This window comes from Nymphalis io, chromosome 22 (genome assembly GCF_905147045.1).
Source record: "Nymphalis io chromosome 22, ilAglIoxx1.1, whole genome shotgun sequence".
NCBI lineage: Eukaryota > Metazoa > Arthropoda > Insecta > Lepidoptera > Nymphalidae > Nymphalis > Nymphalis io.
In genome coordinates this window covers 2,900,838-2,915,094 of record NC_065909.1, presented here as the reverse complement: position 1 = coordinate 2,915,094, position 14,257 = coordinate 2,900,838, and the positions used below count along the sequence as shown (strand labels likewise).

At 32.1% G+C, this 14,257-nt stretch overlaps 2 protein-coding genes across 4 annotated transcripts; one reads left to right on the top strand and one right to left on the bottom strand.

Moving 5' to 3' along the window:
* The first annotated feature begins 10 nt into the window (after positions 1-10).
* Positions 11-1,017, top strand: LOC126777129 (dynein light chain roadblock-type 2-like). The gene is made up of 4 exons (XM_050500026.1): positions 11-106; positions 172-250; positions 357-457; positions 638-1,017. The coding sequence occupies exons 1-4, from the start codon at positions 104-106 to the stop codon at positions 746-748; spliced, it is 294 nt and encodes a 97-aa protein (XP_050355983.1). The 5' UTR covers positions 11-103; the 3' UTR covers positions 749-1,017.
* A 5,082-nt stretch (positions 1,018-6,099) lies between these two features.
* Positions 6,100-13,379, bottom strand: LOC126777089 (KH domain-containing, RNA-binding, signal transduction-associated protein 2-like). Of its 3 annotated transcripts, none has more exons than XM_050499975.1 (7): positions 13,048-13,379; positions 11,623-11,747; positions 11,126-11,235; positions 10,637-10,842; positions 8,844-9,013; positions 8,290-8,544; positions 6,100-6,708 (listed from the first exon to the last, which is right to left on the bottom strand). In XM_050499975.1, exons 1-6 carry the CDS (start codon positions 13,256-13,258, stop codon positions 8,314-8,316), a joined length of 1,053 nt encoding a protein of 350 aa, XP_050355932.1. In that variant the 5' UTR covers positions 13,259-13,379; the 3' UTR covers positions 6,100-6,708; positions 8,290-8,313. The 3 variants fall into 3 exon arrangements, with proteins under 3 accessions (XP_050355932.1, XP_050355929.1, XP_050355930.1); XM_050499972.1 differs by having other exon boundaries at positions 6,101-6,708; positions 8,318-8,544; XM_050499973.1 differs by having other exon boundaries at positions 6,102-6,708; positions 8,305-8,544.
* Positions 13,380-14,257: the final 878 nt, after the last annotated feature.

Here is a 14,257-nt window from a genome sequence, read left to right as displayed (position 1 = left end):
AGTTCTCGTTGTGTCTGTCATTAAAATGCGAAAGTAACACTAACAGGAGTACATCCGATTCCAAACATAACTTTAAGCTTTACGATTGTAAACGATTTTAAAAATGGTATAAACATAACTTTTAACAATAACTCGTTTATTTGCATGTGAATACATCGTTTTATGTTTCAGGCGACCGAAGTAGAGGAAACTATCAAAAGAATTCAAGCCCATAAAGGTGTAATCGGTGTCGTCATCGTTAACCACGAAGGTTTGATCAATTTATTTATTACCTTAGTAACTTGTCATAATATTGATCCACTAAACAAATAAATTAATAAATTATTTCATGACTTAATACTTACTGTCTTTTGCAGGTATTCCAATTAAGAGTTCTTTGGATAACGCAAATTCTGTTCTGTATGCCGGATTAATCGGTCAACTTACAGAAAAAGCTAAAAATGTTGTCCGTGAAATGGTAAATTAACTTTTTAAAATGTATTTTTTTGTCTCATTTTAGTTATTATAGCCTTATATATAATATAAGCATATTTATTCAGATTAAATTCTAAAATTGATTTATTAAAAATACATTACCCACATAATCTACGCATTTTACTAAAAACAAACAGGTTTAACTTAAAATCAAAACTTTCAGGATTCTACAAATGAGCTGACATTTTTAAGGGTGAGAAGTAGAAGGCACGAGATATTGATTGCACCGGATCGGGAATTCATATTAATTGTCATTCAGAACACATTGGACTAGTCTGCTTATATATAAGATTAATTAAGCTTAAATGTAATTATCATGTGCTAATATATTGTTGCACCCATGTTCTAAAGCCACATAACAATTTCTCATGTCTGACCACTTGACATTACTTTCATATTCTATTTTGTATGTAGTCCACTGCAATCATGACTATTTCTTGTGGCTTTACTTCCAAGAATTGAATCGGTTATGTTCTCAATGTGTACCCCAACATCCTGTAAAGATAAAAAGATCAAAGAAAAATACAGATATTTATCAACAAATAGATTAAGGCTGTTTAAGTTTAAAGTTAATATAAAAAAAAAATGATTTATGTAAAAATTTATACTCATAGCAAAATGTGGTATTTAAAAAAATATTTAATTACTGTTTATTTTTGTGCTGGCAACATTTTTTTTAACATTACCGTAATATAAAACAAATGGGAAAACCAGGGATGTATTTATTAATCAAGATGTGTAATGTATCTAATTAAAATATATATTGGTTTTCGTATATTCACATTAATTATATAGAACTTTTCATATTCATTAATTTATGTTCTCATGTTTAGGTAATAAGTTAATTACTTCAAATAAATAAGTCATAAATTAAATGTGTTATAATTATGTACTGTTTGGGTATAGTAAAACTATCAGTCTTACTTTAGAAACGTTAAGCGGGTGACTAATTATACAATGTGTCTTCTTTCAAATGTAAAATCAATAAGAACAGAAGGGGAAAAATCAGTTTATAAGTAAAGCCATATACAAGTAAAGTATAGTATAGTATTTTTACTGGTGGTAGGGCTTTGTGCAAGCTCGTCTGGGTAGGTACCATCCACTCATCAGATATTTTACCGCAAAACAGCAGTACTTGATATTATTGTGTTCCGGTTTGAAGGGTGAGTGAGCCAGTGTAATTACAGGCACAAGGGACATAAAATCTTAGTTCCCAAGGTTGGTGGCGCATTGGCTATAAGCGATGGTTGACATTTCTTACAATGCCAATGTCTAAGGGCGTTTGGTGACCACTTACCATCAGGTGGCCCATATGCTCGTCCACCTTCGTATTCTATAAAAAAAAAAAAAGTAACAGCCTTTGAATGTCCCACTGCTGAGCTAAGGCCTTTTTTTTGAGGTTTAGAGCTTATTTCACCACACTGCTCCAATGCAGGTTGGTGGAATACACATGTGGCAGAATTTTAGTGAAATTAGACATATGCAGGTTTCTCACGATCTTTTCTTTCACCGTTAAGCATGAGACGAATTATAAACACAAGCACATGACAAATCAGTAGTGCTTGGTCTGGTTTGAACCCATGATCATCGATTAAGATTCACGCGTTCTAACCACTAGGCCATCTAGGCTATTTCGCGATGAAATAATTGGAAACGAATCATTTAATAAAATTGAAATAGTCGAATTGTTAAGAAAATGAAAATTCAGTCTGTGGGATAATGTAGCAAAGCTATTAATCGCATGGAATATTTAAAATAATTACATAATGAAACGAACCCCACTGAACCAACGGGCTAGTTTTCCAGAGTCATGTGACAAGAAATTTTTAGTAACAACCCGGATTCTGCAAGTTGATTGTGTTAACACAGGGAGTGTTTTATGTAAAGGGCTGCGCGAGGTTATTTTTTCATTCGCCGAATTTAAAAATACACCGGCTTTTTTGTTGTAAGAATATTAATACACAAAAAAAATTAAATGTCAGGATTGTAAATGAAACAACATGTTGGAAAAATGTTTTTTATTAAAAATAAAATATGAAATAAAAATGGATTAAAAAGTTTTTTTTAAATAAAATATTATATATAATATGAAAGTTAATATACACATATATAATGAAAGCTTTGGGAATTATAACAAAATTTGATTATGTAATGAGGCTAGTGAAAAAAACTAGTGAAAAGCGTGCGAAATAAGAGTGATATTGGTTGAAATAAGAAAAACATAATAATATACAAAAAAAGTGTAAAGTTTCAGTGAATATCTAACAGCTGGGCTAAGGCTATTTTGGTATGTGATTATATATATGGCAGATTTTGATCCATACCATGGAGGATTCTTCAGGAACGTTTGCCTTCGCCGCCAAGCTCGAGATGAATAATAAAAATGAATGTAACACATGATAACTCACGTCAGAGCCCGGCTTTCAATAACATCGATATTTGGTTTGTGAGGCTAGATAGAACTTTAAATGAAACCGTCTATATTTTTTTCAAATTCTGAACGGAACAAAATCAATGTGCCCAAATGAAATGTACTTTTTTTCTTAGTTGAATGTTAATGGAGAAACACACAAACGTAGAAGTAAATTGGTTTGTTTGAATTTTGTCTATGTGACGAAAGTACTATTTCCGGACGTAATTCAATCGATTAAATCCTCCTTTAGAAATTACGACCTTTATTAAATTGGAAAGAGATTTACTCTGTCCATTGTTGTGTGGCTGGTAGATTAAACAACAGCCTTACATTTTTGCCCTTATAAGTTACTTTCAACATACACTGGCCGCCAAAAAAATCGACCCACCCGTATTTTTTTACTTACAAAGTTGTTATCTTAACTATGCGACGACCTAGGTGGATTGTTTTACTTATGGGACATACAGTTAACATTTTATTACCCACTTGATATTGATTTGGAGGAGTTGTAAGTGTTATTGAGGATATTTGGAATATTTTTAAAGTATTGATAAGAAAACGTTACTTTGTGCACAAAGTGCATGGTTAGTTTATTTCCAGTTCTTAACGCGGAGTCATCTCGGTTCGATGTTTATTATTGATTAAGTGTATGAAACTTTGTTGAAACAATAATTTTAATAAGTTTAAACATAAAAAATGGATACTACTGAAGCAGAAGCTGCTCAAGTCGTAGCTCTTATTCATGAGGGGTTAAGTCAGCGAAATGTGGCTAGAACACTAAAATTAAGTCGTTCAGCGGTGCGAAGAGTGTACAAACGCTACTTGGAGACTGGGGAGTATCGCCGGAGACCAGGATCTGGCAGGGGGCGTGTCACGAACCCGACCGATGACCGTTTTATTGGTTTGACGTCTTTAAGAAACCGACATCTTTCGGCTGTTGACGTTCAAGGTAGACTCCGAGAAAGTCGTGGAGTGTCTGTGAGTGAAAATACTGTAAGAAGTAGACTTCGAGAGCAAAACTTAACCCCTCACAAGCCAGCAACAGGACCAAAACTCACAGCATCCCATCGACAAGCAAGACTACAATTTGCTAGGCAGCACGTCGATTGGACACTGGACCAATGGGAGACAGTATTGTTCAGTGATGAAAGCCGAATGTCTCTAGGCTCTGATGGACGACGTAACGTCATGCGAAGGCCAGGAGAACGCTACTCTCAGTGTTGCAGTCGAGAAACAGTCCGATTTGGTGGAGGCTCTACAATGTTTTGGGGAGGTATTTCTTTGACGGGACGCACAGAGCTGGTTTTTTTCCGTAATCGTGCTGTTAATGCTGAAACTTACATAACGGACATTCTGGAGCCTCATGTGATGCCTTACGCTGGATATATTGGAGATAATTTCCAACTTATGCACGACAACGCACGACCTCACGTCGCTAGAATTGTTAAAGACTATCTCAGGGAAGTCGAAATTCCAGTTATGCAGTGACCAGCCAATAGTCCGGACTTAAACCCGATAGAGCACCTCTGGGACCAGCTAAAACGTACGGTTCGAGCACGAAATCCAATTCCAGAAACCCTGAATCAACTGGAAGCTGCCCTAACTGAAGAATGGCAACGGACCCCACAGGAAGACATTAAAAAGCTAATCAGGTCACTTAATAGGCGTATGCAGGCAGTGATTAGGTCAAGAGGAGGAAACACTCCCTATTATAGTAAGATTTAGGCACCCAAATTTAAAAACAAACGGCATAATCGTTTTGTACACAAAAAAATAAAATTGCGTAAAATTTTGTGTTTTCGTGTTTTGTCACATATTTACCTAAAAACCTATTTTTTGCGCACTATTTCTGTTTTTGTACAATCCTACAATTGCATTTTTTCATTATCAATCTTAAAAAATATAAATATGTGGTAGTTTAAAACCATACGATAGCTTTTTTACAAAAAATGTAGGTGGGTCGATTTTTTTGGAGGCCAGTGTATATTGAATATGAAAATGTTTTGAGCTGTGGTTTGAAACGGATGTATAAATATGTGAATTAGTTTATGGAAACTCTTTCATGTCAAAGTTGATATGTTTTTCAGTAAGGTTGTATTATTTTTACTTACCTTATTTGGATGAGGACTATAGTATATCGGTTTATTTTTAATCTGTAGAAGTTTTTCTTTGCCGTGGGTGTCTTCTTGATTCTTTCCTGATCTTTGAATTTCATAAATAATTTAGAAATTCGAATTCTCGTGCATATAATATAAATATTTTTTACTTAATTTACATACAATAAAAAATATATTAGTATAACTATTTCCGACAAAAATGCTTCTCATTTTATATTAATATTAAATCAATATATATATATATATACATTAATGTGCATTATAGTATGATATTTTAAAACTGCAATACTTTTAATGTTTTTATTTCGTTTGTTATTTGTAATTATTTTCAATTTTGGTTTTAGACAACTTTAATTTATAAGGTTTTCTGTCTAAATAAAATACATTTAATAGAAAATTTAAATTTGTCACGATTAAATCTTTTTATGTATAATTTACAAAATGTATCTGCTTACCTTTAAATTTTAGACATGTTTGGTTTGTCCTCTGACCACCTCGATGTTCGGACTGTTTTATTACTTCAAAATACGAATGTATAAGTTTTTTATAACTTTTTAAATATAGTTAGAACTTTTAATTTAATAACTCTTGTCTCACAATTTTAGCTGTCATTACTTACTTAAATTTCGACAGAAAATATTATTTGAAATTTTACAGTGTATTATTTAAAATTTATAACGTGTATGCGTATTACTTGAAAATGAACAAAAAAAATTGACATTGATTTATCTTTTCCTAGGTTTCTTACAAAATTAAGTCAAAGATTAAAAACTTTTATGTGTACAGCATTTATGTTAAAATAATTTAAGACCTTTTAATTTTTTTTCCATTTACCATAAAAAGTTCTAGCGTGTACCGCCATTTTATAAAACATTAATTTTTGTACTGATGGCGCGAAGTACATTGAAACTCGTTGAAAAAAAAGTTGCACTTTCTTTATAATTTTCCTTACACTATACATATTAATTCAATTATTATTTCTAGATAACATTTAATTTATAATAAAAGTGAAAATAAACGTTTCATAAACTTTATTATTAGATATTGAAATTGATATGTTATTGAAAAAAAGTTGTTGTTTTGAATCATTTTACATAAGGGTTGCCTAAATTTTCCCGCAGTTTAATAAATTAAAATTACGCTTTGCTTTTTTTTAAGTAATTTTATTTCTAAGTCACACAATTTCTCCAATACATATTATTTTATCTTCTTGTTGCCGAGTTTGAAGAGTAGTTTTGTTAAGACTTTAATTACATAATTTAAGGATTAGTAAGCCTACGATTAAACTAATTCTAGTATTTAATATATCTAGATTAAAAATGTTGAAACATTTATTTTTAAAAATTTAACATTATTATAAGTTGTCAAGTAAAAACTACTGCTTAAAACGTGAATTTGTTCTTTTAACCAAACTAATTTCTATCAAATTATTTTTAAGCAATGCTCATGCATTATGACACAGAAAGTTCACATTTTGATTTTTTTTATAATTATTAATTTATAATCAGTATATTTTACATATTCTTTTTGATACAATTTTTTTTATTTTTGTATTTTTGTCATACATTAAGTTTTTCGATATAACGATGTTGTCATATTATCCTTTTTTGAATTTTGAATCCAGTTTTATTGGCTTATTTTTGCCATTCCGGTTTAGTTGTTATTTACTCACCCATCTTATGTGAATGTTTCTTCTGCGTTGTCCTGAAAATATATCATCGTAATATGAATATGATTTTATAATAAAATAATATCTTATTAATTTGTCAAATAATATCAAAATTGATCATACGAGCAAAATAAAATTAATCAGAATCTTATTAAATTAATCAGAATCTTATTAAAAAGCTCAACAAAAAATATGTGCGTGTCTAAGAGTTTAACGATATGAGACTGTCGAATGTTTTGATAGTCAGATTTAGTAAGGGTCATCTGTCATCACTTACAACAAAATTGTCACTAATGGTCTTTGTATAAGGACCTTAAATTATAATTGAGTTATTCATTTCATACATGAACAATAGAATTCAATTCTATGTAACTCGTGTGTGAGCCAGTTTTTTGTATTTTCAAATCACACAATTCGAAAATCTTTTTATAATGAAACTATCAATCTCAATAAGTGAATTCATTTCATAATTTTGAAATGGATATGTGCGACAAAAATGTCTGATATTATTGTCTATATATTAAAATTAAAAGAAATAACTATATTTTGATAAATATACAATATTAGATATTTACGTCCCAAAATAAAAAATTTAAAGTAATGTCTATGTAAGTCCATTTTTATATAAACAGTAATGTCATTGTGGGTGGATATCTAACGTGACCATACATTCGAAGGGGAGTTTTCACTCTATAAGAATTTATATTATTTTGGCGTCTCGATTTTTTGTATTCTAGCTCACCATTTGCTTATATATAATTTGAAATAAATACAATAATAAGTATGCCGCTGACATGAATTCTTTTTTTCTTTGCATTTACGCAAAAGAAAAACGCAAATTAAATTAGTAAGTACACATAGTATTATGTACTTTACTATTGTTAATTTGTATAATTTAAACGCTAATGTTCGACCTATTTTTGTTTTTTTTTACGCAGTAACATTTAGTATGTTAAAAATTATATTATAAAAATATCTAGAAATAATACGAAGAAAAGACTTATTTGAAATACATATACAAAATTTAGTAATGAAAATTGAACAGAACAATATTATAACTTAAAAATCTAATATAGCGGCGCTTGGTAGCAAAAACGCGAGTAACGTGCATTGAATTTGTGCACGCGTCGATACATGGAGCGATAGCCTCAGAATCAATAATTTGTCGGACCACGAGCAATCTGGACGATGGCCGATATTATCGGCGTTCATAAGAACGAGACCGAAAATTAGGCCCGATTTTTAGCCGAGAATGAGCGGGATCGCGACCGAAATATATAATAATCGCTAGTATCACTATATCAACAGCTTGTAGTAGCTGGTCCTAGTTTTTCTAGATCTAGATTAAGTATTAGCACAGCGTATAGTATTTTTATGATTATTTCGTGGGGATATATTATATAGATAATATTCTATACTCGTTAGGTTCCATTAAGTATTAAGCTATCACCCGTATGTACAGAAATGAAGATATAAAAAAAATGCGTTTATTAATAAAATGAAAGTCGGTTAATTGTTATCGCGACAATTTAAAAACATTTTATGGCCTATCAAGAGATTAACGGTCACGTCAGATATACCGGAGTCGTCAATCGTTAGGAGCTCGTTCCACACACTAGTAAAGTACGAACAGCGCGGCACTACTTGGGCGCGCGCGCGTAGGGCGAGGCGCGCGCGTAGTGGCGCGGCGCGTGCGACGGGCCCGGCCGCCGCGTGCCCACGTCGCGCGCCGACGCCTTGTACTCCCGGGGCTCCTCCTTGTAGTACGAGTCGTCCTCGTAGTAGCGCTCCTGGCCGCGCTCGTAGTAGTACTCGGGCTCGGGCGCGGCGCGGGGGGGTCCGCGCGGCACCGGCGCGGAGCGCGTGTACATCTGATGTAAATATAATTAGTGAGTACACATAGTATTATGTATTTTTCTATATGTATAATTTTTAGAAGTTATAATATTATAAAAGGCAACTTCAATAATTAAATAAAACAACATCATTATATTTTTATTATGTTACATATATATATAACAAACAATGTAATGGTATAAAATAATTTACTAAATGTTTGTGACAGAAAAACTTAGTAGTATTTACCTGGATTTAAGCATTGAGCCATCTTGGTCCTCTCTTGAAATCATTATATTGACAACAAATTTATAAATATAATGTAAGCTTTTACCGGTTCTGCTACAGCATAAGGATCTTCATACGAATACGACGTCTCCATGGCGGACCGCGCTCGGTCCAGTATGCTGAAGACCTTTGTCTTAGCCGGCATGGGCCTCATCGGCGCGGGGGGCATGCGTGGCGCCGCAGAGCGGGGCGCTGGGAGTGGTGGTGGTGGTGCACCTGGAACAATGACCATTTATATTTATATTTGCGGTGTGGGTTATGGGTGTATTTGTGAAGTGTATAATTATAGTTAATTTTTTCTACCATATTTTTATCGACTCTCATTCAATATAATAACACTATAAATACATTTTTTTCTAATACTAATTAGGAGCGTCATATACACATCATAATTAAAAGCAACGACATATACTACACCAGGTCAGAAATACGATTTTCAAAATGTTATCGTCATCAACTCCCCCCCCCCCTAATTTATCCCAATGGAATAATAATAGACCTGACCTGACATCCTAAGCACGGGATCTTGGTAGGAGAAGGAACGTTTTGTGACGGTGCAAGCACTGTATACAACACTCTTGCTATCGGTCACATCTAGCAAAGGCTGCTTCCTCCCCATATCTGGCAGGTGGATTTTTCCATGAGTTTTTTTTTATTGTATGTTGATGTTTCTGAGCCATTGACTTTATAAAACATTATGGTAGTGTTAAGTTTTAGAGCCTCTGATTCAAATTATTTTGGTGACCAGATTTCAAGTGAGAACTTTTGCTCATATATAGATAAGGTACGTATGTCATGTAATGTTTTTTTATTTTTTATAGAGTAGGAAGGCGAAGCATATGGGCCACCTGACGATAATTTGTCACCAATGCCCATAGACATTGGCATTGTAAGAAATGTTAACCATCGCTTACATCACCAATGCGCCACCAACCTTGGGAACTAAGATGTTATGTCCCTTTTGCTTGTAATTACACTGGCTCACTCAACCTTCAAACCGGAAAAAAACAATATCAAGTACTGCTGTTTTGCGGTAGAATATCTGATGAGGACCATACATAGGACTTAGCCCCTATAACGTATAAACCTAACCACTGTTGGAGTAACACAAATTAACAGCTATGCTATAGAATTGACGTGATGTAGTCGGTCGAGATCTTAAATAATATGTGATATTCATTATGAACTGTGAAAAAATGGCATTTTGAATGTCGGCGAAGTTGTTATCGGAAATTTGAAAGTAAAATAAAATTTATAGTATAGTCTTATAAGTAAAGACAGATTAATCAAGAACTTTTGGCGGTTCATAATACAATAATATCTTGGGACATTTTTCACACACGGCCATCTGATCCCAAATTAAGCTTGTACAGAGCTTGTACTATGGAAACCAGACAACTGATATACTATTTTTCTTTTGTAAATACATACTTATATAGATAATTACACCCAGACTCAGGACAAACAGACATGTTCATGCACACAAATATCTGTCCTGGGTGGGAATCGAACCCACAACCTTCGGCGTGAAAGGCAAGCATTCACCAACCACGCCAACCGACTCAATTACAAACAAGCCGCCACAACAGCTTACTTCCAAACTCTTAGTGTCAATTAATCATTACTTAAAAAAACATTTGTCCTGACTGCGCTAAAGATACCTACTGAGAAAATTTAGTAAATCATTCTATTTTTTTAAATAAGAATTTTACAAGTAAAGGTTTTAGAAAATTTCAACCGTAATTGTAATGTGAGAGATAGTAGAGATCTTTGGACTTGACTTTTATAACATTTGAAGTCGGGAGAGCCCCTAGTATGATATAATTAAGTAATACAAACCTCTCTCCATAATCTCTCGCATTTGCGTCTGTCGGATCATATCGTTGGCATCAGGAATAAGGTATTTCTTGACCTCTGCCAGGGCATAAGCGATTCTGGCATGAGCTTCTGCTGGTGGTGCCATTGCAGATACCTCTACATGCAGCTCATCAGATAAATGCGCATATTTCGGATCAAGAGAGTTACGGAGTTCCTCTTCTTTTTGTCTGTAAATATTTAATAAATTGGCATCATAACTTACCTATTATAGCTTTATTTTTAAATCGACACCTTGTTCAATTTAGCTGTCTTTAAGGAATTATTATCTTATTAAGGAACAAGAAGGAAGGGTAAAGGCTATTTAACAACAACCTACGATGTACAGAAATGTTTAACACGGATGAACTATTATATACTTTGCTCAACATATATATTACATTGAGAAAATTTAAATTATACCTCAATGAACAAAGATATGTATTTATACTATAATAGTAATATCGTTCTTACCTGTCTCTCATGGATCCTCTGCCGAGTACAGCCATTTTGCACATGGTTTCTTCTTGCAATTGTTTCATTGTATTACCTTTCGGTCCCAAAAGTTTGCCAACAAAGTTCACCTAATAACATAAAGGGCACTTAAATTATAGTCTTTATTTAACATACAATAAATATGAATGGCCCTGTTGTGCTAAATACTCCTCTCTTGTTGGATTGGCTGGGGATTTAATAGAGCCTATCCTCGGTATGCATAATCTAATTTGGTCAGTTAGCAATGAGTAAGTTTCAGCACAGATATTGACTTCAGTTAAATAAAAAAGACAACGAAAAGGTATGCAATGTAACTTTTGTTAGAGATGGAAATATATACATGTTGTGTGGTTATAGTTACATACAGTCAATTATCATAATTTTTTTATGGAGTTTTTTAAATTCTTGGAGTAGGATTGTTTTATTGATAATATCTCACAGCCCCTAATTCCAGGCTAAACATATACGTAACTTACCTTAGGGTGTTCTTTGACAGGTACTAACACTTTGACCGTTACTTTGACGGCTTTTTCCTTGTAGACGTCTAGATATTTAAAGTCCTTTGCCGGAACACGTCCTGATGCCTGGACTTTTGCAACTTCTAAAACATCAATTACAGCTTATTATTGAATCTTTTACAACAATGCTATTATATTAGAAGAAACACAATAACTTCGTTATAATAAGAAAATATTTTTATACTTTTTAGTCGGTTGATCAATATCAAAAGAGAAGAAATATCTTAATTGAACAGTATGATATTGATTTTAAGGCACAATACTTGTTTATATATATATAAAACTTCCAAGGTTTGGTTTGGGTATTGAACAATGTTTAGTACGGAAAAGTTACTATATTTTATTAAATTTAATTTCATATATGGATTAAATTAATGCATTTAAAAAGGATTCTGCTTGTTTATTCATATTTGTTTCTCTATACAAATTTATACAATTTTCGATTTGTAGAAGTGTATTTAAATTTTCAAATCAAATTCACATTAAAATTACTTTATTAAACATTTACTTATTGATAGTCAAACTAGAAACTACTACCGGTTTGGTAAAGAAACACCCAGCCCTGAGAAGAACCAGCAAAAGAAACTCGGCAGGTTTTCTTTTTATCATATTTCATTTACAAAATGTAAAAAAAGGCAGACAGCGATAGTCTCAAGGTGTGTTATCATCCATAAATTGTATAACCTTTAGAACACAAGCATTCCTTTACATTTTTTTTAAATTTAGCAACTGAGGCATTTTGAACGCTTTTTGGAATCCTGTTGTAGAGCCGTATACATCGCACCACAAAAGAGTTACTGACTCAATATAGTTGAGTAACAGGAGTAATTAGTTTGTGCTTGGTACAAGTATTGTTATTAGTATCACATATTCTCACAAAATCATTAATATTTTTCTGTAAATACATAATATTGCATAGTATGTATTAAAAAGTAACAGTTAATATTTTAATTTCTTAAAATTTTATTTTACTTATTGAAATGCATATTAACATTGCATTTCAAATAGAAGTGAGGTGATTGATAACGCGTCTGAACAAGTACCGTTAATTAGTGTCTTTTTGGGGGGGGTCAATGATCTCACTTTACTTGACTTGTCATTACTCTTATCAACGCAATTTAACATGCTGAATATTTGTTTTATCTAAAATTAAATCTAAGAAATGATAATAATAAATACACGATCCAAATTTTGTAATTATTATATCATTATGATCGTGCTACATACTAACTAATTACTACAAACTACATTTTATGATTGTTAACTATAATATATTAAATGCTAATGGACGATAATGCATGTTTTTTTCTACCTTCTACGTATAAATGTTGAAATTTAGATAATAGTTATTGAATAAATAAAAGCTGATAAATAAAAACAAACCTGCGTCAATAAGACGGGATGAAATAGGAAACTTTGAGTTATTCAATTTAATTTTTTCACTCAACAGTTCTCTCATATATTCGCCGGCTTTTTCATTAAGTTTTGACCCCTCTTCGCCATCTTGTTCGTGATCATGTTCTGCTATATCTTGACTCGCATTTCTTTTAAAATCACTACTGTTATAACCATTTTTGTCGTATTTCTCTGCCATTTTGTATATTTGTTTATCTTAAGATTTGATAAAATGTTCTATATACAAAAAACACAATTTATGCGTCATACAGACACAATGTCAGCTTTAATTTATCTAACCAAGTGAAGTGACGCTTAAACCAAAGAGAATAGAAAAGTCAAAAGATATAGATTATAGACTCTAGGTACAGAGAACAAATCATAACAATGTCATAGTTCATTATATCCGGTCACAGTAGTTATGGTTCGGTTGATGTTGCCAGAAAATAATTTTTAACAGGCTGTTTTGCAAAAAAAAATAATGTGAGTGTTCGGGCCCTAGTGCGAATTGCTGGTAATGGTTTCAATGTAATATATATATATATATATATATATATATATATATATATATATATATATATATATATATATTCATATATATGAATAATCATATTTATTCGGATAACGATGTAGTTTTGTAGAAATAAAATTTGTTTAAAGTTTAATGCCGTGGAAGCGCCTAATTGATAAATTAAAAGTTTGCAATATTGTCAGTGCAATGAACCGTACCAGTAATGTTTATTGAAGATTCTTTTCAACAGCTTTTCTTAATAAGAGACTAAACTTTTGTATATAATTTATATTTTAAATTATTGATAAATGTCTGGCTCAAAGTTCCTTTAAGGAAATCCGTGCTTTTAACAAGGTCGAAGTACGTACGTATAATACACCGCATGTAAATAGAATTAAATAAACTACATATTAATAATAGCGGAACCGCAATTATAATGTTAATAAAATTATAATGTTCGAATTAAATGTAACAGTTGACAATATTTTTTTAATAAAACATCTATTAGCAAGCCTTGCAGTAAGATCGACTTGTATGCCCTGATGACAGACGGCATGACGTTCTCTTATACTTTCTTCTACCCCGTGTGCGTGGCGCGTAAACTATATAATTTATTGCTATATATTATAATAATAGTAAGAAAAATGTATTAATGTTATTTTCTTTAATTATATAACATTAAATTAA